Source organism: Mobula birostris, chromosome 14 (assembly GCF_030028105.1).
Source record: "Mobula birostris isolate sMobBir1 chromosome 14, sMobBir1.hap1, whole genome shotgun sequence".
NCBI lineage: Eukaryota > Metazoa > Chordata > Chondrichthyes > Myliobatiformes > Myliobatidae > Mobula > Mobula birostris.
The window spans coordinates 30,898,597-30,926,359 of record NC_092383.1 but is presented as its reverse complement, the minus strand read 5'-3'; the positions used below and the strand labels follow the sequence as shown (position 1 = coordinate 30,926,359).

Genomic DNA, 27,763 nt, shown 5'->3' with positions numbered 1-27,763 from the left:
TCTGTTGGAATAGAATGGTTTGTAGAGTCTGACATCAGGAATGCCTATACATGATTGAAGACATGCCAAATCAGTGTAATTCAGGCACCCCTAAGCAGCAGAAATTGCCACCACCAACATCTCGGCATAGATCTACTGGTCGGGCACACGTATTGACGTCAACATCTCGCACCCCCCTCCCACCTCCGCCACCGCCACCAATTTACTGGCCCCTGATTGGACGTAGCATGGGCCGCGCTTTGGCGGGAGTGGGCGCGCACAGAAGGTGGCCGGCTCGGTGCGTGCACGCGGGCCGCCACGTTGCCGACGTCAGACGTCGTGGAGAAAGCCGGCTCGCTGTCAGTACAAAGCCGAGCGCGCGCGGTCCGTTCTGGGCAGTCGGAAGGCCGGGGAGGGTTTGGTGCTGAGTGATTCTCCGACGGAAACCGGGGGGAGACAGAGAGAGAGAGAGAGATCGATGATGGCAGCTTATCTGAAGGCATGGAGCCGGCTGGGGCTCGGCGTGTCTCGGCAGCCCGCCGCGATGGCACCGATCTTCTGTCAAATCGGGCAACGGCGCAACTGTGAGTGCCAGCCAGCTCGGCGGGGGTGGGAAAGAAAGGTCCATAACCCCTCTCCCTGCTCACCAGCCACGCACTCCGGATTCTTTCTCCCATCCCCCTTCCTGGTTCCCCCCCCCCCCACACACACACACACACACACACACACACACACACACACTTCCCCTCTATCCGCTCTCCCGTTCCAGCCGAACTAAGGTGGCAGTTGGTAGGGATGAGAGAATACTGAGGGTGGGGGGTCCGATCTGGTTTTGGGAGGGGGCGAGGTGGCCTCCGGTAGCCGTCCCGATCGCCGTTGCGGTGCCCTTCCCCGGAGGTCAGTTCAAGGTCGCCGGCTTGCCATCGGAGCCTCGGGCGCTGTAGCCATTGTCCAGGAGCGCTTCGCCCCTCTCATTACCCACTGACGTGGCCTCAGTTACAGCGGTTTCAGCTTCTCTCTGTACCACTAAATCCGCTTTGAGAGGCACCCTTCCCCTTTCCGCTACTCGCTGACGTTCGTGTTCAAACCTTGCATGTACCCTTTATGAAAGGAAGGGACTTGTGCTTTACAATTCGTTGCTTTGTGTCGCATTCTTGGTTTGAAAGCTTCCCGAATAAAATGGTTAAAATAGCTTTCATAACTTTTGCTCGGCCAGCACTTTTAGTGTTAATCAATTTGGTGTTAGTTCACTTGGCGAGTTCAGCTCTCAGTCGATGGTGGAAAACGATTTTGCTTACGGATCACGGTCGGTTGCGAAAATCAGTTTAAAGTATTAGTATCTTAGGATAATATAGGCTCTGAATAGATGCTGCAGATTGAATTTCAAGTTCATGAATGGGAGTCAGCCTGGTGCAACTGCGGCTTTTTTCACTAGATTGTATGGTTAAATCACTTGTGTTGGAATTTGGTGCTTTGGGCAATTTTATTCTGGCCTCTTTTGTATAAAATACCTATTCCAGACTAATCTTGAATCAGTACTTGATTGATATAAGAGACTTAAAATCTTCCAGCTGACTGCAGGCCTGGCTTCTATTTTTAAGTTGAAGGGTGGCTTGATAATTCTATCCTCAAGTGTGGGTTACACTTTTCTTCTCTTGCTTTCTAGCTCTTGCTATCCTCCATTTCATACTATGTTTCAAAATGGCACCTCATCTTTTAACTGAGCAAATTACAGTTTTACATTGTTAGTTAATCAGCATTTTTTCTTTTCTAACTATTCTACTCCCTATGCATCTGCAGGCATTCATTGTTCACTAATCCTGCCATTGATCTTTTATGTCTTGCACCTTTCTCCTGTCACTTAATCAAATGTGTGTCTTTCCCATGATAACAGACCTCCCATGCCTGCATCTTAATTTTTTTGTCTCCCAGTTTTACTCTGTACTGATGGAAGGATCGGTCACCTGATTCTTTAACTTTGTCTTTCTTCAGCCATTAACCTAATAAAAATTGCCACATCTTTAAGCCTTTATCTGAAAAATGCTGGATTTGAATAATTACAGTATTTTGCTTTTGAATGAATTGAATAACTATTAATGGCCTCCTTGCAAAGCTGTTTTCTTTGGGAGGGGGTAAGGTTTTAACTGTTTCTTCTGCTGGGTCAACCATCAAGTGGAGTTAATTTTTAGTGTTGCTAACATTTAACTTGAGTCCATTTCCACAGGTGGACATTTTTCCCCCTGTCTGTTGGTCCTAAGGAATACTGGAAAATTCAATCAATTCATAGTAATCCCACCCACATTCTAATTTTAACTTTCTCACGCAGCAGTTGGTGAATGTTGAGAAGATGACTTGTGCAGAGAGTTTAGAGGACGTTTTCCACCAAAACCCTTCATATCACTCAAACATATATATCCACTTGAGTATTTAAGCTTGTGTGATATAAAGGGTATTACAGATTTGTCCTCTGTCTTAATCAAATGTGTCATACAAGTGAGAGATTAGCTTTATTTGTCAATTTACTAAACTGACTGTACACCGAAACAGCATCAATGACCAACACATTTTGAGGATGTTGCTACATCGCATACTAACCTGTATGTCTTTGGAATGTGGGAGGAAACTGGAGCAGCCGGAGGTCACATGGAAAACATTCAACCTCCTTAGAGACAGCAGCAGGAATCACTGGCGCTGTAAAGCTTTACAATAATCACTATACTACTGTGTTGCCCTTTGTGTGACCAGTTTTATGTCCTCATGGTAACAGAAGAGGCCATTCAACTTAAGCAGGTGCTGTCAATACGTTAATTTGCTTATCAATATCTTCACTATGTTCCTTTAATATTCTAAATCTGACAAAATTATTAATCTCTTCCCTTGAAATTTTAAAATTATGCAGCAGCCATTGCTTTGAAGAAAGAATGCATTTTATTTTCCTTTGTACAATTGCTGTCTAATTTGCTTTGAAATGGCCTAGCTCTAGAAGTATGTAATTTTTATTTCAGTTTGTGACTACCTGCTCTTGGTCTATAACCAGTAGAGAGCCAGTTCTTTATTTACCCCATTTAACCCTCTTCAACCTTGTAAAGCATGTTCTAGAGGTCAGTGGTAGGCATACAGATATACGGACTGTCATGTGATCGGCAACAATGAATATATCGAGTCAGGATTTATAAACAAACATCTATTAAACCCTGATAAACGATGAAAAAAAAACAAGAACCCTAACCGAAAGTAAACGGCTATGCGCCCATTCAGTAAACGGCTACTCAGTACTAGTTCTTAAAGCGATAAATGCGAAACCAGTTCTTAAAGCGATAAATTCAAACACAGTTTCTCGAATGGTAAATTTTACAGTCCAAGAGATTTATACAGTCATTCAGGAGAGACTTTCATGAAGTAACGAATTTCTCGAAGACACGACGTCACTGCCACTCCCAGTTAGATCCTGCCTTGTCCACAGGATTCACGACAACGGAAGTAAAATGGTTTTAAAGGCACTGACCTTCCTCCTCCGTAGAATAGATCCTGCACAGCCTTTTCTGCTTCCTTTTTAGCAGAGGCTATCTCATGCAGATCACTTTCTTGAGCGAATTCAATAATGGTCGATACTTTCCAAACCCGTCTTCACTCTCCAACGTTACTGAAAAGATACATCAACAAACCATGCAGCGATTGGTCAAACTGCCGGCGCAGATTTCTGTACCTTACATTAGAACATAAAACTCTGTTTTAAATTAAAACTGCGTTATAATGCAAATAAGCAGCAGAGCGGAGTATCTCATTGACGTTCTAACTGGAAAACTAACTGCGTCACCAGGGGTCTTCCCTTTTATACACGTGGTGAACATGTCATCACTTGACCTCACATCAGCGGGAAAATTACATCAGGCGATCTCCAGAAGACCATTACATCATTCTCACAAGAAAGTCACAAGATCTCCTTGAGGTATGTAACAGGACTAAGTGGAACTTTGAAGAAACTTGCACATTCCCACTTGTATATCTAATGAACTTCATAATATCGACATTATTAAATTTCTGTCATGTAAGTGGATTCTTTTTCTTCCAGGTTACAGCATTGACTTGACTTGTGTTTTAAATGATCATTTTGAGATATTTCAATAGGTGCAAAAATTGCTCCCTGAACTACAGCTTCTCAATTAACATAGCAAGCAGTGCATGAAGTATGTAATACATATTCTAGTATTTCTGGAAGTTATTTTGTAATGAAATTAACTTCTTGACCCTCCTTAATGAAGTGAGATTTTAAGAACGAGCCCTGAATATAGAATTGGACGTAGAGTTTACCTTGACTCTAACTATATACAGTACTTAACTTTTCTGGATTGTGTGAATCAGAATATCAAGTCTGCTTTAGGATTCAGTTGGACCATACCTACCCTGTAATACCTATTCCAAACTACTTATCCAATTTTGAATTTTTCATTGACCATCTCCCCATTCTTTAAGGGAGAGTTCCAGATTTCCTTTATTTTGTGTGAGAAACTGCATCTTAATAGTCTGCTCTCGTGAGCGATTGTTGTTTTAAAGCAGTTCTTGCTTATTCTCTGAGGGAAATAATACCTTTCTTAAGTTGTCATTAATAATGTCTCTCAGCCAAATAGTTTTTCACCATCCGATGTACAGGTTTTGCTTTTGGCGTAAGAAAATCTTGCCAATCTTTGATAAGATCAGGACAAACCACTTGGAAGTCAAATTCTTTTGCAGACTTTATTCTTTGTGTGGATATTGGCCTGCTGCTGCAAGAAATGCAACCTTGAAATGTCAGCTTGTAAATGTCTTCCAATCTTGCCCTTGTGTGAAGGGAGGAAGTCGAGAGTAATCCTGGGAACATAGAAATGGCTCTGTGCCAAAGCGGTCATGTATTATGGAGTATGATCGCCTTTAAGATTTGCAATAACCTTGAAGCTGTGGAGAGGTTTTTTAATTCCCAACTAAATGTCAAATCCATTACACTATTTGATTTCTGCTATATTTTAAAAACTGAGAAGTATCCTGCTTTCACTTGAGCTTGGAGAATCCACAGTTCCAAGGTTGCTGCTGTGTATTTTTTGCTGGAGAGAGAAATGAAGAATTAGATGCAGAGTTCCTCCTTACAGGATACGTTTGGTATTGTTTGCTGATTTTTTTTTTGATGGCAGAAATAGCGCTATGGAATGTCTTAGATGTGCAGTATGTGCATATTGTCCGTATCCATAAAGATTCAATAGAGATGTAAAATTTGCGTTGGATTGCAATAGCTTTTCTGAGATTTGTGAAGGAATATTTCATTTTTAAGCAAAGGCAGAACTACAATTTTCATTTAATCTTTGTATGTTCAATAACATCTGCATTCAAATATTTGTTGTAGTGTTGTATAGGATGGATGATGCATTTTTATAAACAACGAATACTACCTTTTAATGCTCGAAGTATTCAGGAATTGCCAAAGATTTATCTGGCTTGAAAATGACATTTAGTATTATATTCAGTTGATTACCTAGTTTCCAGGCACAAACAAGAGAAAATCTGCAAATGCTGGAAATCAATCCAAGCGTCACACACAAAATGCTAGAGGAATTCAGCAGGCCAGGCAGCACCTATGGAAAAGAGTACAGTCGATGTTTCAAGCTGAGATCCTTCAGCAGGACTGCAGAAAAAAGATGAGTAGAGTTAAAGGGGGGGGGGGAAGGAGCACAAGGTGATAGGTGAAACCAGGAAGGAGGGTGAAGTAAAGAGTTGGGAAGTTGATGAGTGAAAGAGATACAGGGCTGGAGAAGGGGAAATATAATAGGAGAGGACAGAAGGCCATTGAAGAAAGAAAAGGGGGGAGGAGTACGAGAGGGTGGTGATGGGTAGGCAAGGAGATGAGGTGAGAGAAGGAAAAGGGGATGGGGAATGATGAGGTGGGGGAGGGATTACCAGAAGTTTGAGAAATCCCATCAGGTTGGGGTTACCCAGACAGAATATACGGTGTTCCACCAACCTGAGTGTTGTCTCATCACGACAGTCGAGAAGGCCATGGATTGACGTATGGGAATAAGAAGTGGGATTAAAATGGATGGCCATTGCAAGATGCTGCTTTTTCAGGCAGACAGGGTGTAGGTGCTCAGCAAAGCAATCTCCCATTATATAGATATACAGGATGCCACACCAGGAGCACTGGATATAGTGTCACCTCACCTAGAAGGACTGCTTGGGGTCCTGAATGGTGGTGAGGGAGGAGATGTAGGGGCATGTGTAGCATTTGTTTTGCTTGCAAGGATAATTGTCAGGAGGGAGATCAGTATGGAGGAGTTGCTTAAGGAGCAGTTGTTGCGGAAAACAAAGTTGGGGGAGAGGAATGTGCTTGGTGGTGGGATCCTGTTGGAGATGGCAGAAGTTGCAGAGAATTGTACTGGATGCGGAGGCTGGTGGGGTGGTAGGTGAGGACAAGAGGAACCCTGTCCCTGGTAGGGTGGCGGGAGGATGGATGCGTGAAATGAAAGAGATGTGGTTAGGGCGGCGTTGATGGTAGAGGAAGGAAAGCCCCTTTCTTTTAAGAAGGAAGACATCTCCTTTGTCCTGGAATGAAAAACCTCATCTTGAGAGCAGATGCAGCTGAGACAGAGAAATTGAGAGAAGGGGGTGGGTCTTTTACAACTAACAGGGTGGGAAGAGGTGTACTCCAGGCCGCTGTGAGAGTCTGTATGTTTATTATAGATAAGCTGTCTCCAGACATAGACAGAGAAAATGAGAAAGGAAGGTATCAGGAATGGACCAGGTAAATTTGAGGACAGGGTGGAAATTGAAGGCAAAGTTGATGAATTTGACAAGCTCTGCATGGGTGCAGGAAGCAGCATCAATGCAATCCATGCAATGTAGGAAAAGTGCGGGATGGTCACCAGTGTCGGCTTGGAACATGGACTGTTCCACATAGCTGGGACCCATGCGAGTGCCGTGGCAACTCCTTTTGTTTGAAGTGGGAGGAACTAAAGGAGAAATTATTCAGAGTGAGGATAAGTTCCACTAGTCGGAGAAGAGTAGTGGTGGAGGGGTACCAGTTGGGTCTGGTGTCCAGAAAGAGACAAGCTTTGAGGCCTTCCTGGTGGGGGTTGGAGATCTATAGGCACTGGACATCCATAGGAAAAATAAGATGATGGGAGCCGGGAAACTTGAAATCATTGAAAAGAGCCTGAATGTATGAAGTGTCACAGATATAGGTAGGAAGGGACTGAATTATGGGGGAATAAAACAAGAGTTCAGGTATGCAGATACGAGTTCAGTGGAACAGGAACAAGCCAGTCTACATGGACAGGCAGGTTTGTGGAACTTGGGTAGGAGGCAGAAATGGGAGTTGTATAGTGCGGGAACTATGAGGTTGGTGGCAGTGGATGGGAAATCCCCAGAGCTAATAAGATCGGTGATGGTTACAAGTAACGGTGGGAAGAGGTATAGTTCAGGTAGCTGTGAGAATCCATGACATGAAATGTCAACTGTCTCTTTTCAGAGATGCTGCCTGGCCTGCTGAGTTCCTCCAGCATTTTGTGTGTGTTACCCACAACGATGCGTATCCGTAGGCTATATTAGTATATTGTTAGAAACTACTCGACCAGAACAATCAATGTAATTGTTTTGAGGTTACAACTTATTAAATTTGACACTATTAACCAATGACAGACCTAGTCAACTGTTAAACAGCAATGTTTTCCCAGGTGTGACCTTCATCTTTTTGAATGTCATTTCTTTAACATGTTCATTTGCAGATCCTGCCTTTTCACTGACATCTGTGCAGTGCCTAGTAAGAGTATTCAGCCCCAAACATTTGTTCACATAAATATTACAACTAGGGATTTTGATCAATTTAACTCTTAGATATTTTTATTTGTGAAATACGTGGCCCTTTTTTCATAGTAGATCCCAAAGTACAGGGAAATTGTAAAGCACAAAAAAGAAAACAAAAACTGAAATGTCGGCTGTTCAAAAGTATTCATTACCCCTCCCCCTTGCTCAGTACTTAATTGAACCACCTCTCACAGCTTTTACAGCCAGTAATATTTTGGATAAATCCCTAATAGCTTTGCACAATGTGATGGAGCAAGATTTGCCCATTCCTCTGTGCAAAATTGCTCAAGCTATGCCAAGTTAATTGGGGAGCGGCAGTGGACAGCAAACTTAAGGTCTTGCTGGAGATGTTTGATTGGGTTATGGTCAGGAATCTAAGTGGGCTACTCAAGGACATCAATTTTCTTCATTTTAAGCCACTCCATGGTTGCTCTGACAGTGTTGCTTTAGGTCATTGTCTGCTGAAAGACGGAACTTCCTCTCCAGTTTAGGCTTCCTGACAGAGACTGGCAGGTTTTTATCCAGGATCTCTCTATTTAGTAGCATTCATCTTCCCATCAATCCATACCAGATTTTCAGTCCCATAGCATGATGTTACCTCCACCATACTTTACAGTGGGAATGGTGTTACCTGGCTGATGCGCAGTATTAGATTTATGCTGCACATGCCACTTGGTTTTGAGAGCTCCAGTTTAGTTTCATCTGACCACAAGACCTTCCACATCTTTACAGTATCTTCAAAGTAATGCTTTGCAAAGTCTTTATGGGCAAAGGTATGTTTTTCTTAGCCAGGACTTCTTCCTTGCCACTCTTACATAAATACCCATTCTGCGCAAGGCCTTGGAGATTGTGGAGCCATCTCAAGTTGCAGCCACTGCCTTCTGCAGCTCACTCAGAGTGTCTGTTGACATTACAGTAGCTTCTCTTACAAGTGCCATTCTTCTCCGGTGATTAAGTTTATAGGGCAGCCTGACCCATGCAGTGTGGATGTAGTTTCATGATGGACTGCACTGAGTTCTGTGGTCTGTTCAGTGCCTTTGAGGTGGCCTTGCGCTCTTTCCCAGATTTCTACTCCTCTATCTTGTCTTGAATGCTTTCTTTGTCTTCATTTTAGTTTGATCTGTTGCAAATCTACTGTACTGTTGGATCTTGCAGAGAGGGGATATTTATTATGAAATCACTGCATCAACAAATTGGGTGAATTGGTAAAGTAATATGGTATATTGCACCTGAGGAAAGTTAGCATATTAAGTACAAAGGGGACGAATACTTTCAGCCTCACAATTTTGGTTTTTAATTTTTAGTAAATGGTTGACATGTTTTGGAATTTCTTTTGATGTGACATGATGCACAATCTTTTGTAGATTAGCCCAAAAAATCCTACTTCAATATATTTTAAATTTAGAAATAAGAGTAAGGCGTGAAAATAGTTGTGGGGGCTGAGGACTTTAAGGCACTACAGATCTGTATTACACCAGGATCCGAATTTGTAAGCTTTTCAAAGACTGAGTATGACCTTCAATTTTTTTATACATGGCAAGAATTATTACAGCACTTAAACCCATTTAGAGCAAGATATTCTTAATAGTTTAAATTTTAGTAGTTAAATGATTGGAGTACGTGATTAAGTTGCCTTCATTTGAACAGATGCAGACAAGCGTATTAAAGTGACCAACCCTGTGGTTGAAATGGACGGTGATGAGATGACCCGCATCATTTGGGCTTTTATCAAGGAGAAGGTAGGATTCTTTGCACATAATTTTGACTGTATAACTGGTGATAGTCCTTACTCAGTAATTTCTTTGATGTCAAGAGCTTTGGCGTAGACTGAAGATTTGAGTTTTTCTTATAAAAGTAACAATTCTCTTTGGGTTTGTTCTTTTAGTTGAAGGATAAACACTTTTCTAACAAGCAGCTAAGATCGTGTGTCCTCTGTACTGTGTGCCATAGCCATGTAGTCATAGATTGGGGCATGCATATTTCGATGTTACTAATTTAAACCACAAAGCTATTTAAACAGAGAATTTGAATGAATACCCCGACGGAATAAGATGATTACACATGACATTCCTACAGAATGGCTACAAGGTGAAGGAAATCAATTGGGCCTTAAAAGGGCTGATAGAAAAACTAGGAAACCTTACAATGAGGAGGAACCTGTCGCTACAGCCTGTCTTCCCTAAATTTCCATGGTTTCTGGAAGGATCGTCTGGATCCTGAAGAACTACCAGATTATTACCACCCACAGACCCGTAAGGAAGCTTAAATCACAGCTCATGCTGGTCAAAGATGACCTGGGACTCGGGTCAGCTGACGCTTACAGGATTCCCTGTGAATGTGGAGCAGCGTATATCGGCCAGGTGGGACACACATCAGGGAGCACGGGAGTGTATCTGTTTGGGTTACCCGGAGAAATTGGCGGTAGGAGAACATAGGACTGACTTTGGCACTAAACTACTGTGCCATGCCAATGGCTTTTGGGACTGCCTGGTAAAGGAACCCATTGATATAAAACTAGAAAAGAATTTTAACAAAGACAGAGATCTCACTCTAAGTAAGAACTGGAATTTGATTGTAAACAAGGTGGGTGAACGGAAACCTGATTCGATGAGGACTAACCAATCAGGATCGAAGGACTAAGGGGATATAAGTACCACAGGGCTAGATATGCCCCGGCATCACCCCTGAAGAGGGCAGAACTTGTCATCAGAATGTTGGTTATAATCGATATCTGTGCCTGGCTGGAAGCCAAAGAGTTGATTCTTTGAATGAATACATTTAGCTGGGTGGAGTTTTGTTCCTGAAGGGAGATTGACAATTTTTTTGAATGAACTTGAGTATACAGATGGAGTCTAATGATGTAACCACGGACAAAAGAACAGATAAGGGTTTAGTAGAAAATAAGCTGGGGTGAGAGTGGAACAAATGCAGGAGATAGAAGTCTATCTAATTCAAGTTGTGGTTGAATGTTTGGTTCTGTGGTCAGATAAAATGCTGAAGTTATTGGCTGTCAAATTGTTTTAGAAAGAGCTGATAAGAACATGGGGTGTGTAGAAAGGAATGCAAAAGGCTTGTGGATTTGTGTTCTCACTGATCAGCTAGAGGAAAGTGTGATCTGTTGACAGGGTGCTTGGAAGGAAACGCCCAAAATTTTGAGATTGGAGCACCATAATCGGACATGTGGCAGTTGTAGGGTGAAAAAGGAACATGTGTGCGTCCGTATGGATACAGTTGTAAAAGATCCAAAATGCATACGGGTCCACAAGTACGTCAAAGTAGTAAAGGTTGAGATGTTCTTTACCATTAAAGGCTAAAATCTAACTTTGTTATCGTTCAGTCTGTGACATTCATCTTCCTACTAGGATGCTGGTTTTTAGCTCTCCATCATTGTTGTAAAAGTACTGGATTTGTAATTGGCTTGACTATAGAGCAAGGTGGTGGTAAGAGTAGTGTTATTCTGTTGGTAATAATATGGATGAAAAATGCAGATGGGCTGATTTGTGAGTTTGCAAATTAACTATTTAGCATGTCCTGACCAGGAAGTTACTGTATTTTCTTACAACAATTTTGGAAGGTAGTTAATCTACAAACCCACACTGCTTTGGGATGATGGAGGAAACCAGAATGAATAGGAGAAACTCATTTGGATTCAGAAATCAGTTATTGCTTTTTATGAAAGAAATGCATGCTTTGGAATTGCAGATGGAATCTGCACTGTGAATTGTCATAATGCACTGTAAAAATAGTGCATCTTTACTAAATCATAAAACGACCTGACTAAGTTTGATAAAACGTTTGATAGCTGAAAAAAGTTCAAAGTAAATTTTATTATCAAACTCCATATCATCATATATAACCCTGAGATTCATTTTTTGTGGGCATACTCAACAAATCTAAAGTATAATAACTGTAACAGAATCAGTGGAAGACTGCCAAACTAGGGTGTTCAGTCAGAGTGCAGAAGACAAACTGTGCAAATACAAAAAGAAGAAACAATAATAATAAATAAATAAGCAATAAGTATTGACAACATGAGATGAAGAGGTCCTTGAGAGAGTCTGTTGGTTGTGTGAACATTTCGGTGATGAGGCAAGTGAAGTTGAGTGATGTTATTCCATTTGGTTCAAGAGCCTGGTGGTTTAGGGGTAATAATTGCTCCTGAACCTGGTGGTGCAAGTCCTGAGGCTTGTGTACCTTCTTGCTAATGGTACCAGCGAGAAGAGAGCGGGTCCTATGTGGTGGGGATCCTTGATGGATGTTGCTTCCCTGTGACACTATGCCTTATTACTCAAACAGTATGAAGGCTTGCAATATTTTAATCCTAAGAGAATTTTTTTTTCTCTGCAGCTCATCCTTTCCAATGTTGATGTGGAGATGAAATACTATGATCTGGGATTGCCACATCGGGATGCTACAAATGATCAAGTTACCATTGATTCTGCATTAGCAACCCAAAAGCATCACGTTGCTGTTAAGTGTGCTACAATTACCCCCGATGAGGAGAGAGTAGTAGGTAAGTATTTTATCCTCTCAGCTTAAGTTTGTAATTCTAAGTAAATACTAATTTGTATTACTTCTTGTAATTTGTATTGCTGAAAGTGTTTCAGTTCAAGATTTACATTATAATCACTGCATAATTATGATCTCTGGTGCCTCTTTAATTAACTTCTGAAATTTGCTGACCCTGCCAGTAGTTGGATATAGTTGGTTGTGACGTTAGTCTTGGTTATGTGGTAGTAGCCTTGCATTAAATCAGAAGATGAGAGTTCATGAGCTATTTCACCTTCTGATTCAAACTGTCACTTCAGTGCTCTGTTAGACCCCTTCACTCTCACTGCCTTGATGAAAGGATTGACTGCTCTTTCAAGTTGATGTAATAAGACCATAAGATGTAGGAGCAGAATTGAGCCCTTCAGCCCTTCTAATCTGTTCCACCATTCGATAACAGCTGATTTATTTTCCCTCGCAACTCCATTCTCTTGCCTTCTCCCCATAACCTTTGACACCTTACTAATGAAGAACCCGTCAATATCCGTTTTAAATACACCATGAGTTGATGAACACAACCATCTGTGGCAATGAATTCCACAGATTCACCACCCTCTGGTTAAAGAAATGCCCACTCATCTCTGTTCTAAAGGGACATCCTTCTATTCTGACGCTACTCCCTCTGGTCCTAGATTCTCCCACTGTAAGACACATCCTTTCCATGTCAACTCTAGACCTTTCAATATTAGTAGGTTACAGTGAGATCCCTCTCATTCTTCTAAACTCCGGCAAATTCAGGCTTGGGCCCATCAAGCACTGCACATATGTTAACCCTTTCATTCCTGGAATCATTCCTCTGGACACTTTCCAGTGCCAACGCATCCTTATTTATGGGGCCCCAGATTGCTCACAGTATTCCAAATGCAGTCTGATAAGTGCTTGTAAAGCCTCCGTATTACATCCTTGCATTTATATTCTAATCCTCTTGTTGTGAATACTAACATTACATTTGCCTTCCTTGCCACTGACTCAACCTTTAAGGAATCCTGCGCTAGGACTCCCAAGCCCCTTTACACCTCTGATTTCTGGATTCACTCTCCATTTAGAAAACAGTCTTTGCGTTTACTTCTACCCAAGTGCATGACCATATACTTTCCTATACAGGTTTCCCCCCTCCCCATCCGAAGGTAGAGCATTCCTATGAAACGGTTCGTAAGCCGGAATGTCGTAAAGCGAAGAAGCAGTTATCATTAATTTATATGGGAAAAATTCGTGAGCGTTCGCAGACCCAAAAATAACCTACCGAATCGTGCCAAATAACACATAAAACCTAAAATAACAGTAACATATAGTAAAAGCAGAATGATGTGATGAATACACAGCCTATATAAAGTAGAAATACTTTTCCACAATCATCGCCGCACTGTTCTCCGTAGCGAAAATCTCACGCAAGTGCTCTCGGCAAAAGCACGGCGCAAGCACTCTCCAGTAACCTTTAAGCTATGAAGCTGCCAAATTACAGTGTAGTATCACTTACGGGAATCGGGAAGACATCAAGCATACTGATGATGGTATGTTAGGCTGAGTCGTCGGAGGTTGGGGTGGTGCAGTGGTCCCCACCCTCTGGGCAGCGACCCGATACCAATCCGTGAAGAGTGCAGTCGTACAGCGGTAGCTGGAACGCACTCAGCACATCTTTAAGAAAAAAACCGAAACAAACAAGCTAATTAATTAGGTGCCGACGGTCATCTCGTCGTCTGTTTCCATCAGGGCAGGCAGAGCATCTTCTATGTCTGCCTGCCTCGATGTCGAAGGCCGAGGTTCATCGCCTGCTGTGGCTGATGTGGAAGGCTAGTTCTTTGTAAGCACTGAAACCATCCTGCAAATATGCCTTAAACTGACGTACCCTTTCAAAATTAAAGTTGTACTTTATCATTGCAGCGAAAATCTCACGCAGTTGCTTCACGTTCAGTTCCTGGACAACTTCACTTTCGGTCCATTCGCTACTGCATTCAGTTTTGATTGTTATCTTTCCTCTTCCAATTGCATCAGCTCTTCATCTTTCAGTTCTTGGAAAATCTCTTCAACATCATCTTTGTCAACTTCCACAAGCCAAACTCACTTTGTCCTTACTTCGTTCACCACGATCAAAACGCTTAATTATGTCTAGTTTTATGCTAAGTGTAACACCCTTACGAGCTCTTTCAGGCTTTTCTGATACCTTAGAACTGATCTTGCAAACGGCTGCTCACAGGCACGTGTTTAAGCAATGCTGGCTAGAATGCAGTTCCAAATCTGGGGGGAGAGCGGCTGCTCGGGGCGCGTGCTGCCTTTTTTCGTAACAGTGAAAATGCCTTCTGTTAGCGAAAACAGGGAACTAATGTAGGTCTTCCGTAACAGTGAAGTTTCGTAAAGTGAACGTTCGAAAAGCGGGGGACACCTGTACTCTATTCCATCAGCCACTACTTTATCCTTTCTCCTAGTCTGTCCAGATCCTTGTGTGGACTCCCTGCTTCCTCATCAGTTCTGTCATCTAGATAATTAATGTGTAATATGAAAAGCAGAGGACCAACAGCACTAGTCACTAGCAGCCAACTAGGAAAAGCCCCCTTTATTCCTACTCTTTGCCTCCTGCCATTCGGCTAATCTTCTGCTCTTTCCCTTTACTAAAGGTATGAAGATGCCAATATAAAATGAACTATTGGGCATTCTCCATGTTTTCGATTGTCTGCTCATCTATTAGTCCTAAATATGTATCGTTAACCTATGAAATACCAATAACTTAATTGTATTTGTAAAGGTCATTGAAAGACTGCAGCAGTCTGAATTATCTTTTCCTTCAGATATTGCTGATCAACCAACTACTGAACCAGACCTTGAGCTTTCCATCTTACTCCACCTTGTCTAGTGAAGGGTACAGTCCTGCGCAAAAGTCTTAGGCATCTTTGGTCTTTTATATTAGTTTCGTTTTAAATGTCTATTTTTGTCTTAGTATGTCAACAGAAAAGAGCAAATTTTAGATTTTCACGTATTCCATTTTCCAAAAAAAAATTAAATGTAATGGAGAAATGTTTGTATTTCATTAAAGAAAGTAGCAAATTAAGTAATAAACCATTTTTCAAATAAAAACTTGATTACTTTGTAGGTATCAAGCTCAGTGCATGAGTAAACAAAGATAACAAGCAGGATGCTAATGATCAATTACATCATGAGTTGAATGAACTAAACTGATTAACTGAAACAAAACATGTAGAAGGAATCAAACTGGGTGAAGGACAAACAAACTAAAAGTGAGAGTGTGGCAGAAGTGACAGTTTAACCTTCAACTCATCAATTCCTACTCCATGGCAAGAGTGAGCATAGCAACAAGACACGAGGTGGTCATCCTGCATCAGCAAGGTTGCTCCCAAGCAGAACTTCTGTGGCAGACAGGAATTTCAAGCTGTCAAAGTTCTTTTGAAGAAGCACAAAGAAGCGGGCAAGATTGAGGACCAGCAACACAGTAGTCAGCCATGGAGACTAAATGCAGCAGATGAGAGGTACATCAAAATGACATCCCTTTTAAACCAGAAGAAGTCCAGCACTGCTATCAACTCTGAACTCACAGAAATCACTGGCACCCAAGTGCACTCTTCAACAGTCTGGAGAAGTCTTGGCAGGAGCGGTCTTCATGGAAGCGTTGGTGCCAGAAAGTCATTCCTCCAAACTGGAAACAGACTCACCTATGCACCCAAACACAGGACTGGAAAGCTGAACAATGGCAGCAAGTGCTCTGGACTAACGAGTCAAAATTTGAAAATTTTGGCTCAAACAGGAGATAGTTTGTCTGTAGAAATTACATTGAGAGCATTATATGAATAAGACACTGCAGCCAACAGTGAAGTATGGCAGACACTCCCTGCAGATTTGGGGCTGCATTTCTGCAAATGGAGTTGGTGATCTGGTCAGAACTAATGGAGCCCTCAATGCTGAGAAGTACAAGCAGATTTTCATCCATCACACAATACCATCTGGGAGCTGATTGGTTCCAACTTTATTCTGCAGCAGGACAATGACCTCAAACACACGGCCAAGGTCATAAAGAACTAGCTTCGGCAAAAAGAAGAACAAGGAGTTCTGCGACAGATGGTACGGTCTCCACAGAGCCCTGATCACAGCATCATCAAGGCTGTGTGGGATTACCTGAGACAGTCAAAGTCTGCAGCAGAACTGTGGCAAGTTCTCTCAAGATGCTTGGAGCAACCTACCGGCTGATTGTTTTTCTTATGAAACAAGTGTACCTAAGAGAATTGATGCAGTTTTAAGGCAAAGAGTGGTCACATCAAATGTTGATTTGATTTAGTTTTTTACTGTTTACTGCTCTTTATAGTAATTTTTTTGATATTTTGAAACATCTCATTATTTTTGAAAATATCTTCACTTTACAGAATGTTTTTACACGTGCTTAAGGCTTTTGCACAGTACTGTACATCAGCAGATAGCTAGCCAAAGTAGCTGTACTGCCAAAAGCAAGTGCGAACTGATTATGCCAGGAGTTTTTTAACCAATGTAACATTTTTAAAAGATCAACTTGAAACAAACAAGTTCAAGCAATTGTTTTAATAGTTCTACGCTTCATTCAAGGACACACGTAACATCTACATGATGTTGATCTGAGAAAAACATTTGTGATATCAGTGAAGAATATTCAGAAATGAAATAGGCAGGAAAGAAATACCAGCTTATCCTAAATTTAAAGCCATTCACAGGGAGGTATAAAGCGTCAGAACTATAGAGCAAATCTGAGTGGGAGTGATACCAGTTTTTCTTGGAATTAAGTCGCAATTTAATAATGATACAAAAATATAATACTGTCCGAATCATTACAAGGGTGCAAGTTTTCCTCACTCTTAAAGTTATAGCAAATTCTCGTTATGCAAAGGTGCATCCATCTATATAAAGACTGTATGGATTGCACGGCATTTAGCATTTCTTACTTGCAGGTTTAGGGATCCTGGCTTGATCCTGATCATGGGTGCTTAGTGTGTGTGATGTTTTGCACATTCTCAAATGGGCTGGTACTTCATTTCCTCCCATCTCACCAACTTGTGCTGAAAGGTTACTTGGCTATGCCTTGATGTAGGAGAGTGACAAAAGAATTAAAGAAGTTAATGGGCATAATAGAATGAGTTGAAGTTACAGAGCAATGAAGTGGGAATGTGACTGATTTCTCCCACCTGGTTGCTGATGTGGTCCCCATGGGTCAAATGGTCTCCAATGTTAAAAGTAAATGCCAAAAAAAATTGGAATGTGTCCAATTAAGTGCATATTCTAAGTATGAAGTGGGGGAGGGGAGTGTGTTAGTAAAAGTGAAATTGTGAAAGGAATAGAAGACTGGGATTTGGGTGAGAAGGTTTAATGGGCAACACATGATTGGAGTGTCCTGTTTATGTTACAAAGCATGTGAGAAGCATGTTAGATGTTGGAATCAGAGTGCACATCAGCTCCTGGCCATTCTTTCAGTTACGTTATTGAGTTAATATTTCCACTGAATGATCTCTTTTGTAGAATTTAAACTGAAGAAAATGTGGAAGAGTCCAAATGGTACAATCAGAAACATTTTGGGAGGTACAGTCTTCCGTGAGCCAATTATCTGTAACAATATCCCTCGACTTGTTCCTGGTTGGGCCAAGCCCATTACTATTGGCAGGCATGCACATGGTGATCAGGTATGTCACTTTACTCCTCAGTAATGAAGTTAAAATAATTTGAATGACATGTTCTGTAATCGATCCTTCAAGCTGCTCTCTAAAAAGAACTTTTTTTAAAGCTTCAATATTTATTAGAATTGTGGGAGTTTTGATATTGAAAATGCCATGATACAACAATCAGTAAATTCCATTGTTTTCCTATTTAATTGGTACCAATACCAATAGGTTAAGTCAGCATTGGAGGTTGAATGTTTTCTATTGCTTGCCTGTGTTTCATTGCTTTGCACAATACAGTGGGAACATGAGTTGAGTCTGGTTAAATGGCCCATTGGCAAGTGCCAAAGTACCTGCTGTAACAGCTTATTTGAAGCTGAGAAATCACTTTGGCTGTAAAGAAGCTGCATTGAATGAAACAAAGTTGCAAGTTATGACCTACAATGCCCAGTGATTGATGATGGGATGAATGGATGAGCATGACAAGTAAGAGTAAGAAAATGAAGTGGTGCATGATGCTTTTTTAAATTAATTACCTTTATTTTGCAAAGGACCAAGGGAGATTTTAAGGTCATTACTGAACTGACGTTACCTGCTTGAAGTAGAAATAAAGTAGTAGTTGCCTCTTAGTAAACCACCTACCGTGGCCCTGTGCAGTGTGGTTATTCCAGATAATGCTTCATTAAATGCTGTTGAGATTGATTTTTAATTTTTGGGTAGGATTCGTACCATCAATGGCACTGCTGAATGTCCTACAAGCAATTGCAGTAATAGGGCCAGTAGAGAAAGAAGGGCATAACTTGAAAAAATCAGTTTCTTCAGTTCAACAGAGGAGCTTTATGTTTTGAAAACCTTATTGCTCACAGTTTTGAATTTTATAATGTTGGGATGAAACATTCCTGGCAAGTGTTCAGGGAATGGTCAGATTTTGATTTGTCTGAATTGCCTTGAAAGTTCTCCAGATTAATTCCCACTAGTAAGTCTTGAATGTTTCTGAAGTTTAATGATTTGAGGATTTCCTTATGAGACTCGGATGTTGCTTTTTAGAACATTCTTAATTGATTTGAACTGGGCTTCAAATGAATAGATCAATCTTTGTCTGATGTAAATATACGTGCTGGATAAATTGTTTTAATTGGTGCGATTGGATTTTATAGAAGGTCAGAAGGGGAAAATTGCCTTTGGTGTGGTGATTCAGGAAACACAACCACTCTAGGAATGTCCACATTATTTGTTCTGTTTATTTCCATTGACTGCCCCGCTTTACTATATCTCGTTAAGACTTTATTGCCTCTAGTAGTTTGTCTGATGTAAACCAGTTTGAATTGATCTTTTCAATAACCTTATTTGGCATCCTACTCAACTTAAAAAATGCTAATTAATTTCTACGTACACCATTTCAGATGGGTAATTCATCAGTTTAAATTCTATCATTTTTCAATCCAGAGTACCCATTGCAAAATCCATACATTTTGTTTTGCATTCTGTAATCTTTTAATTGGAGATAAAATACTCAATCCCATGCTACAAGAATAATAACCTTAAATTGCTCAGATTTTTGTATATCCTGTCTATTTTGTTTTAGTACAAAGCGACAGACTTTGTGGTGGACAAACCAGGAAAATTCAAGTTGGTCTTCACTCCAAAGGATGCCAGTTCAGCGAAAGAGTGGGAGGTGTATGACTTTCCAGGAGGAGGTGTCGGAATGGGCATGTACAACACAGATGAGGTAAATTCACAAGTTCCTATTAATGGTTATTTCACCATTGGAAAAAGTCTGCTGGCAGTCGAGTGTTGGGTTTTCCACTTCTTGATCATCTCCAGATAGCAAAGCTCTTGCTTACTGTGTTACTCAAAGGTGCACTAGCTTTCTGTATTCATTGAAATTGGCTCACATAGCACAAAAACTGTGGTGCTGAGCCATCCAATATTTTATGATCTCTAAAGTTCCCTTGGAATGCCAGTACTTATGGCTGATAGTGCCTCAAAGGTTAAACTGAGGATTGTGAAGGGATGCCTCTAATTTTAGTTAATCTAATCAGGGGATTGCAATGAAAATGAACAGGAACGCAGATGCACTCTTTAAATCAGTCTTGTATTCTGTCAGAGGGTTGGTAATGATCTTGAAATGTTTGGTTTGAGGTTGTCTGCCTCTGCCTTCCAATCAGTCTAACTCTTGTTGCTTGCTCTAGTCCATCAGTGGCTTTGCACACAGTTGCTTTCAGTATGCTCTACAGAAGAAGTGGCCACTCTACATGAGTACAAAGAATACTATTCTAAAGGCTTATGATGGCCGATTCAAAGACATTTTTGAAGACATCTTTCAAAAGTAAGTGGTTGTCTTACTTCTCTTGCAACATCATGTTTATCCAAATTAAAACTGGTTTGAAATTTTAGACATTCTTGAAGCGATAACATTAACATTTGTGCCACTACAATTAAACTATTTAAATACTGCCATTCCAAACTTGTCTGCTAGTTGTAGGTTTTCTAGTGGAAAAGCTGATGAATGGAAAAGAGATGATGTATTCTTCCAGAGCTGTCCAAAATTTCAGGATAGGAGAAGAATTAGCAGTTTCAGCATTGCTAGATCATCAGAAAGAGAACTAAGTCACTTCTGTGTTATACTTGTACCTAGTGGTAGTGTGATTATTAAAATTACAATTTTTATACACGCTTCAAGGCATGCAACACAATGCCAGCCAATGCTGCCTCCACATGCTTCAAATCAGCCACCATTCATCCGTGTACCAAAGAACTCTACACCTCCAGAACTAAGACTACCACCTGATGGCATGGTGCCAATTGTTATGAAGTGCTTTGAATAGCTGAAAATGGTATATATCAAAAACTCCATTCCTGCCACACTGGACACTCACCAAAATGCTTACCGATGGAAATACTCTTTGAAAGATGCCGTAGCATCTGTCATGTACCTGCCCTGGCACACCTAGAAAACAAGGACTCTTGTGTTAGAATGCTGTTTCTGTATTCCAGCTCGGCATTCGACATTATTGTCCCAGTGACCTTGGTGAAGAAACTCCTATTCTGTCTAAACATACCCCTGTGCAGCTGGGTGTTGGACTTTCTGACCAAAAGACATTAGATAGACAGAATGCGCAACTGCTCCTCCTATCCCATCATTCTCAACACAGCTGTACACTCTACTCACACATGACTGTACGATCAAACACCTGAGTAATCACATTGTTAAATTTGCCGATAACATCAAAGTGGTAAAGCTCGTCAACAATGATGCAAAGTCCTATGATGAGGTGGAAAAGTTTGAGGCCAGGTTCCAAGCAAGTAATCTTCAATGTCAACAAGACAAAGGAGATAGGTATCAACTTTAGAACTCAAGTCCCTCTTTACATCAGCTCAGCAGTGGAAACTATAAGCAGTTTCAAACTCCTGAGAGTGCCCATCTCACACAGCCTCTCATGTTATCTGGGACCATTATATGCAATCAGGAAAGTTTACCAATGCCTACTTCTGAGGAGGCTGAATAGAGTCAGATTATACACATCAGTACTCATGACCTACAAATGCACAGTAGAGAGCATCCTAACATGCTGCATCGCAGCATGGTACAGAAGCTGCACTGCTGTGGCCAGGAAGGCTCTATTACAGTTAATCAAATATATATACTCCTCTGTAATTTTTTGTTATCATGTTCTTTATCTTATTGTGTTTCTTTGTGCTAAATTGGATCTGGATTAACAATTATTTCATTCTCCTTTACACTTGTGTTCCGGAAATAACATTAATGTGTGTTTTTTTTTTCACCCACAGGAAGTACAAAGCAGACTTTGAGAAGGCTGGTATTTGGTATGAGCATCGTCTCATTGATGATATGGTTGCACAAGTGCTGAAATCCACTGGTGGATTTGTTTGGGCATGCAAGAACTACGATGGTGATGTGCAATCTGATATTCTAGCTCAAGGTGATTGCATGTTATTTTAACCATCACTAAGATAATGTCATTCTTTGGATTCTTGGAGTCGGTGATACAATGTAGGAACAGGCCTTTCAGTCCAGCTGATCCATGCCAGCCATGGGGCCCACTAAGCTCGTCCCATTTGCCTGAGTTTGACACACATCCTTCCATACCCTTCCTATCCATGTACCTATTCAGTAGTTTTTATTCACTTGGGGAGAAATTCAAAATTTAGTTAGCTTTGTCCTCAATGGATATTAACATTACTTAGTTCTCACTTTTCTAAATGTACCAGTTGATGCAAGTGTTGGTTGCCTAAAAGGAAGTAATTGAGAAGGAGGAATGAAGGGAATTCTTCCTCCTCCCACCATCCAGAATTTGCTCTGGCATTTTTCTGGGTTTAGAGGAATACAGTATGGAGGGTGTGGTGGAGAGATGCAGTTCTGGCCTGTGTAGATACCGAGAACTGGCAGAGCTGGGTGATTTTTGGATCAGTCTTGAATGAACACAGCTGCTGCTTGTGGTCCATGTAAGACATATGAGAGGTTCCTTAAGAGTTATGATCCAGAGAGTAATGGGGCAGGATCATTGAAAGTGTTCATGGCTGAGACAGATGGTTGGGGTCCCTAGAGAGATTTAGGGTGTGTGTTTTGGGGGGTGGGTTATGGTCAAGCCAAGATCTGATCAATCATGATTCTATGAAAGGACAGAGGATGTTCAGGGAATTGATTGACCTTTTCCTTAGTTCTAACACAATTGTGATAAATGATAAGATCACAGAACTGTACTGAACTTATTATTGCCTTAAAAACTAGAGCAAGATTAATGGCAAGTTTAACTTTTGCTGTTTGATGATTTGCCATCATATTGCCATCGTGCCCAGTTAGGGCCTTTCCAAGATTGCCTGTTTTGCAACAAATCTTTTGAGATTTTTATACCTCATGTACATCGTAATATTTCATGTTTTCTCTGAGTTGTGCTTGTGAATGTGCGTACTTTAGCCAATCACTGACCCATTACACTGCTATTGAAAATTTCAGTGCCAGATGAATTTTTGACTAGCTGATAATGCTTCGGGTAACATCCAACGTTTGTTCTCATGTTTTTCTGACAATGTAGCTTCTGAGGTTGTATTCTCTTGTGTATAAAGTCCATGAGTTCTGTTAATTCTAGCAAGTGTTGAACAAATTTGGAATTGTGTTGAGTTATTGTGGTTGATTGCGATTCCCTTTTGAAGTTTCCTGAATTGATTCTCCTGCAAATACTATGTAAACAAGGTTTTCTTGTAACTTTGTTCTGTCCTGACTGTGTTCATTTTCATAAGTATGTATATACAAATTCCTGGGAGGGATGAGGCTGAGTATAAAGCAGTAGCAAAAAATGGAGGAACTAATGTTGCTGTCCCAAACAATACACGTCTAACTTCATACCAAAATTAGAAGTGTAGTTTAAATTCTACACCACTTTAATGATTGAATGCATTCTTCATTTGAGTGCTCAGTTTGCTTTCTTTGCCAATAAGCTTAAAATGGTATTGGATGTGATTCATGTTGTAAACTTAAAATCTGTAACATAAATATTATTGTACAGGCAGCTCACATCATCTAGCTTTCTCTAATTTAAAAATGTTAACAATTATACCTCTAATAATCTACAGGTACAGTTTTATACATATAATCACATGGAAACAAAATGCTAGAAGAACTCAGCGTCTATGGAAATTAATATACAGTCAACGTTTCGGGCTGAGACCCTTCTTCAGGACTGGAAAGTAAGGGGGAAGGTGCTAGAATTAAAATGGTTGGGGGAGGGGGAGGAGGCTAGCTAAAAGGTGGTAGGTGAAGCCAGGATGATAGAAAAAGTATATGGATGGAGAGGAAAGAATCTGATAGAGGAGAGAGGACCATAGGAGAAAGCGAAGATAGGTGAAGCCAGCTGACCTTCTAACTATCCTCTCTCTCCCTCCCCCCCCCACCCCATCTTTTTGTTGTGGTGACATTCCCCTTTCCAGTCCTGAAGAAGGGTCTTGGCCTAAAACGTCAACTGTTCATTCATTTCCATAGACGTTGCCTGACCTGCTGAGTTCTTCCTGCAATTTGTGTGTGTTGCTTTGGATTTCCAGCATCTGCTGACTTTGTTTATATATGTTGTTTTGTTTTCCCTCAGGGTTTGGTTCTCTTGGCTTGATGACTTCTGTTTTGGTTTGTCCTGATGGTAAAACCATTGAAGCAGAGGCAGCTCATGGCACAGTTACGCGCCATTACAGGGAACACCAAAAGGTAGGCGCAGTGAGATTGATGGATAAGCAAACTGCTTTGGCATTGGGGGTGAAAATCACTGGAGCTTTACTTTGCAGTGTCAGCATGATTCTGCTTTCTTGATTTGCACTTGTCTAGTGTCATAAATGGCCTTGAATGGCTTAAATATAAATAAATCATCCTTTCAGAATTGCCTTTACAAAAGTCTACATTAGGCTTAATCTTGCAAAAGATAAAGTCAGTCAAAGTCAAACAAATCCTTATATAAATTAAAACTTAATCCATACTTGGTTACTTAATAAATATATATATTAAGTATAGGCTTTTACATAATCACTGTATAAATGTTTACTATGTGGATTTATTATCTAGACTCTTGCTCTGCTCTCCTGTGATACCATTGTCATGTCTGTATTGTTTCTTTAAAAGATGATAAATTAATTCCATTCCTTTTATCCTTAACTCTAATTAATTTTCACCTCTGAATAACTAAACAATTTTCTTGAATTTTACTATTTCTGTGGGTTGATTGCCCTTCTAGGAAACCAACTGAAGAAACTGGTTTCAGTGATGTAGAATTGCAGGATTGTTTGGAAAGAGCTAATCTTAATCTTCACATTGTAGGGCAATCCTACCAGCACCAACCCTATTGCTAGTATTTTTGCATGGACTCGAGGCCTTGAGCACCGCGGAAAGCTGGATGGTAATCAGGAGCTTATGAGGTAAAGATCATTCATTAAAATCATAAATACTTTGGAATGACATTTTAAAAATGGTGATTTATTTCACATGCATTTATTTCTAACTTTTGATCTTTAACCATCAGCCTCAATTATTCTTTTGTATTGTTTTGTAATGTGGCATCCCAGGATGAGCTTGGATTGGAGTTCAATGCTTTTGTTACATATCTGACCCTCCAGGAGTCATTGCATCTATCTCTATGATTGGGTCAATCATGCTAATGCCAATGCTACCTCCTAACTGAAGATGGCATGGGAAATCTGTATTTAATTTGGATTCTGGCTGATTATTAATGTCAAGGCATTATAGATAGGATATTTGTAACCTTGTAGACATTCCAAAACCAACCTGAGTATTTACATTTTGTATATTAACTGGCCTGAGTTGAAATTGTTTTCATATTCATGGCTGGAAGAGACCTTCCAAGTGTAGGTAATCTACTCTCTGTAGCTCAGAGGCAGATAGAAACATAGAAAACCTACAGCACAATACAGGCCCTTTGGCCCACAAAGCTGTGCCGAACATTTCCTTACCTTAGAAATTACCTAGGGTTACCCATAGCCCTCTATTTTTCTGAGGTCCATGTACGTATCCAGGAGTCTCTTAAAAGACTCTATCGTATCTGCCTCCACCACCGTCACTGGCAGCCCATTCCACACACTCACCACTCTCTGTGTTTTTAAAAAAAACTTACCCTTCCTCTGTACCTATTTCCAAGCACCTTAAAACTGTGCCCTCTCATGCTAGCCATTTCAGCCCCTGGGAAAAAGCCTCTGACTATCCACACGATCAATGCCTCTCATCATCTTATACACCTCTGTCAGGTCACCTCTCATGCTCTGTCACTCCAGGGAAAAAAAGGCCGAGTTCACTCAACCTATTCTCATAAGACATGCTCCCCAATCCAGGCAACATCCTTATAAATCTAAAAGATGTAAAAGCTGAGATCAGGATACTGCTGCCTATCACACCCTGCTGCTGACATTGTCAAATTTTGTCAAAAACTGGTGACTGAATAGCCTTCTCATCTTGCACAGTAAAGAAGAAGAAAGTCCTTAACTCCGAATGGAGTCATCAGGACGCCGTTGTGACGGCATTTTTTTAAGCAGGCTTTCTTATTTTTACGAGGCCCAGTTGCTAGCTCGACAACCAAGCATGGATGGAAAGCGTGCAAGGGAGCCGGCTGGATTCAAACTCGGGAGCCTTCGCTCTGAAGCCCAGCACTGATGCCACTACACCACCAGCCAGCTATCTTGCAAAATGCACACGGGTTAATCCTTTGAGTCTTGTACAACTATCACATCTGGTAGTTGCAAGGGTGGAACAATGCCTGTCCCAAATCTCGCACTTCATTTTCCAGGAACTAGTCAGGTGTAGGGCTTTTTAATCTGCAGCAACGTTAACTTCTGTTCAGTCAAGTGAAACTTCGTAACTTGTAATATTTTTATTGCTGGTTCAAATGTACTGTAATACTATTTTTCATTTTAACAGGTTTGCTCAGACCCTGGAGCAGGTTTGCGTTGAAACTGTTGAGAGTGGTGTCATGACAAAGGATCTTGCTGGCTGTATCCATGGTCTCAGCCAGTAAGTTCAGAATTTCAATTAATCATTACTCCAAGTCTTTCCTGAGGTTTTATCACTTCATAATTATACTGTCAATACAAGGTTGTTTAGAATAAGCTGTTTGATCTGTACTGTTCATGCCAGAGGTGACTGTGGCCTATCTCTGCACAGATCTGCAACCAGACTAGCTTTCTGACTGCAATAACCGATCATATCATCAAGGCTAAATCTTGGAGCTTAACTGAAATGTTTTCATTCAGGGATTCTCTTGGAGAATTTAAGTTTCAATCCAGACTGGACTGGCTAGCATGTGGATGAGAAAAAATTCTTAGCTTAGACTAGGGGAACTGGGGATTTGGGTTGATTGGCCCAATGATTACAGATAGAAATTGTGGGTAAGAGTGGAAGAGTAAGTGCTGAGCTTGGGCTTTAAAACAAGGAACATGGGAAAACACTGCTTTAGTCCTTCACAAGTTGTTCATATACAGCTTTTTGTGTTGGAAATGGGAACATAATGTGGAAGTGCATTTGGGTCACCTGTTAACTACTGCATCATCATTGCTAACTAAAGGGTCCTTGATGAAGTTTAGTGGTTGTAGATGTCAAATGGCACAAACAGGCCAACTAAAAGAGAAAATCTGGAAATTAATAAATATGGAGCAAAACTGATAATTGATGCATGAAAGCTTAATGCAATTTTATATTGTTTATCTTCCATTTTGCTTAAATGAATGTGTTCTACTTTCCTCTGTAGTGTCCGATTGAATGAGCATTATGTGAACACTACTGACTTCTTGGATGCCATAAAGAATAACTTGGACAAAGCCCTAGGCAAGAAGTAGATGGTCTAAAGGATCCATTTTACCTCATTTTTAACTTAATGAAGTCACATCAATAGAAGGGAAAAAAGCCAGTCATTACATATTTTTTTAAGTTTTAAATTTATTAAGGATATGATTCCCCAGCATTGTCTGGGAGGACATTGTACAGAAGCTTGTTGGATTGATGTGAGTTTTGTATTGTGAAGCATTTCATTTAAGATCTGTAATATATTTGCCACTAGGAATTAAGTTGGCATTGATTAACAAGAAGCAATAAAAATTCCCTTTTAAAGTGTAACTATTTTTTGTGTTTATTTTGATTCTTATTCCAAAATATTTATTGCCAAGCACATGAAGAACAGTGTTTTACAATAATGTTTGTAATTAATTGCACCTAGCTTGAGTTTGCATCTGGTTTTAGCAGCTAATTCATCCAATTCAATCAAAGCAACTGCCACATTTTC

General features: G+C 40.6%; 1 protein-coding gene across 1 annotated transcript; it reads left to right on the top strand.

Annotated features, from left to right (window-relative positions):
* The first annotated feature begins 299 nt into the window (after positions 1-299).
* idh2 (isocitrate dehydrogenase (NADP(+)) 2) lies at positions 300-27,597 on the top strand. The gene is made up of 11 exons (XM_072278310.1): positions 300-563; positions 9,454-9,545; positions 12,154-12,319; positions 17,842-18,002; positions 19,564-19,707; positions 20,171-20,307; positions 21,771-21,922; positions 24,083-24,195; positions 24,799-24,896; positions 26,407-26,499; positions 27,233-27,597. The coding sequence occupies exons 1-11, from the start codon at positions 458-460 to the stop codon at positions 27,318-27,320; spliced, it is 1,350 nt and encodes a 449-aa protein (XP_072134411.1). The 5' UTR covers positions 300-457; the 3' UTR covers positions 27,321-27,597.
* Positions 27,598-27,763: the final 166 nt, after the last annotated feature.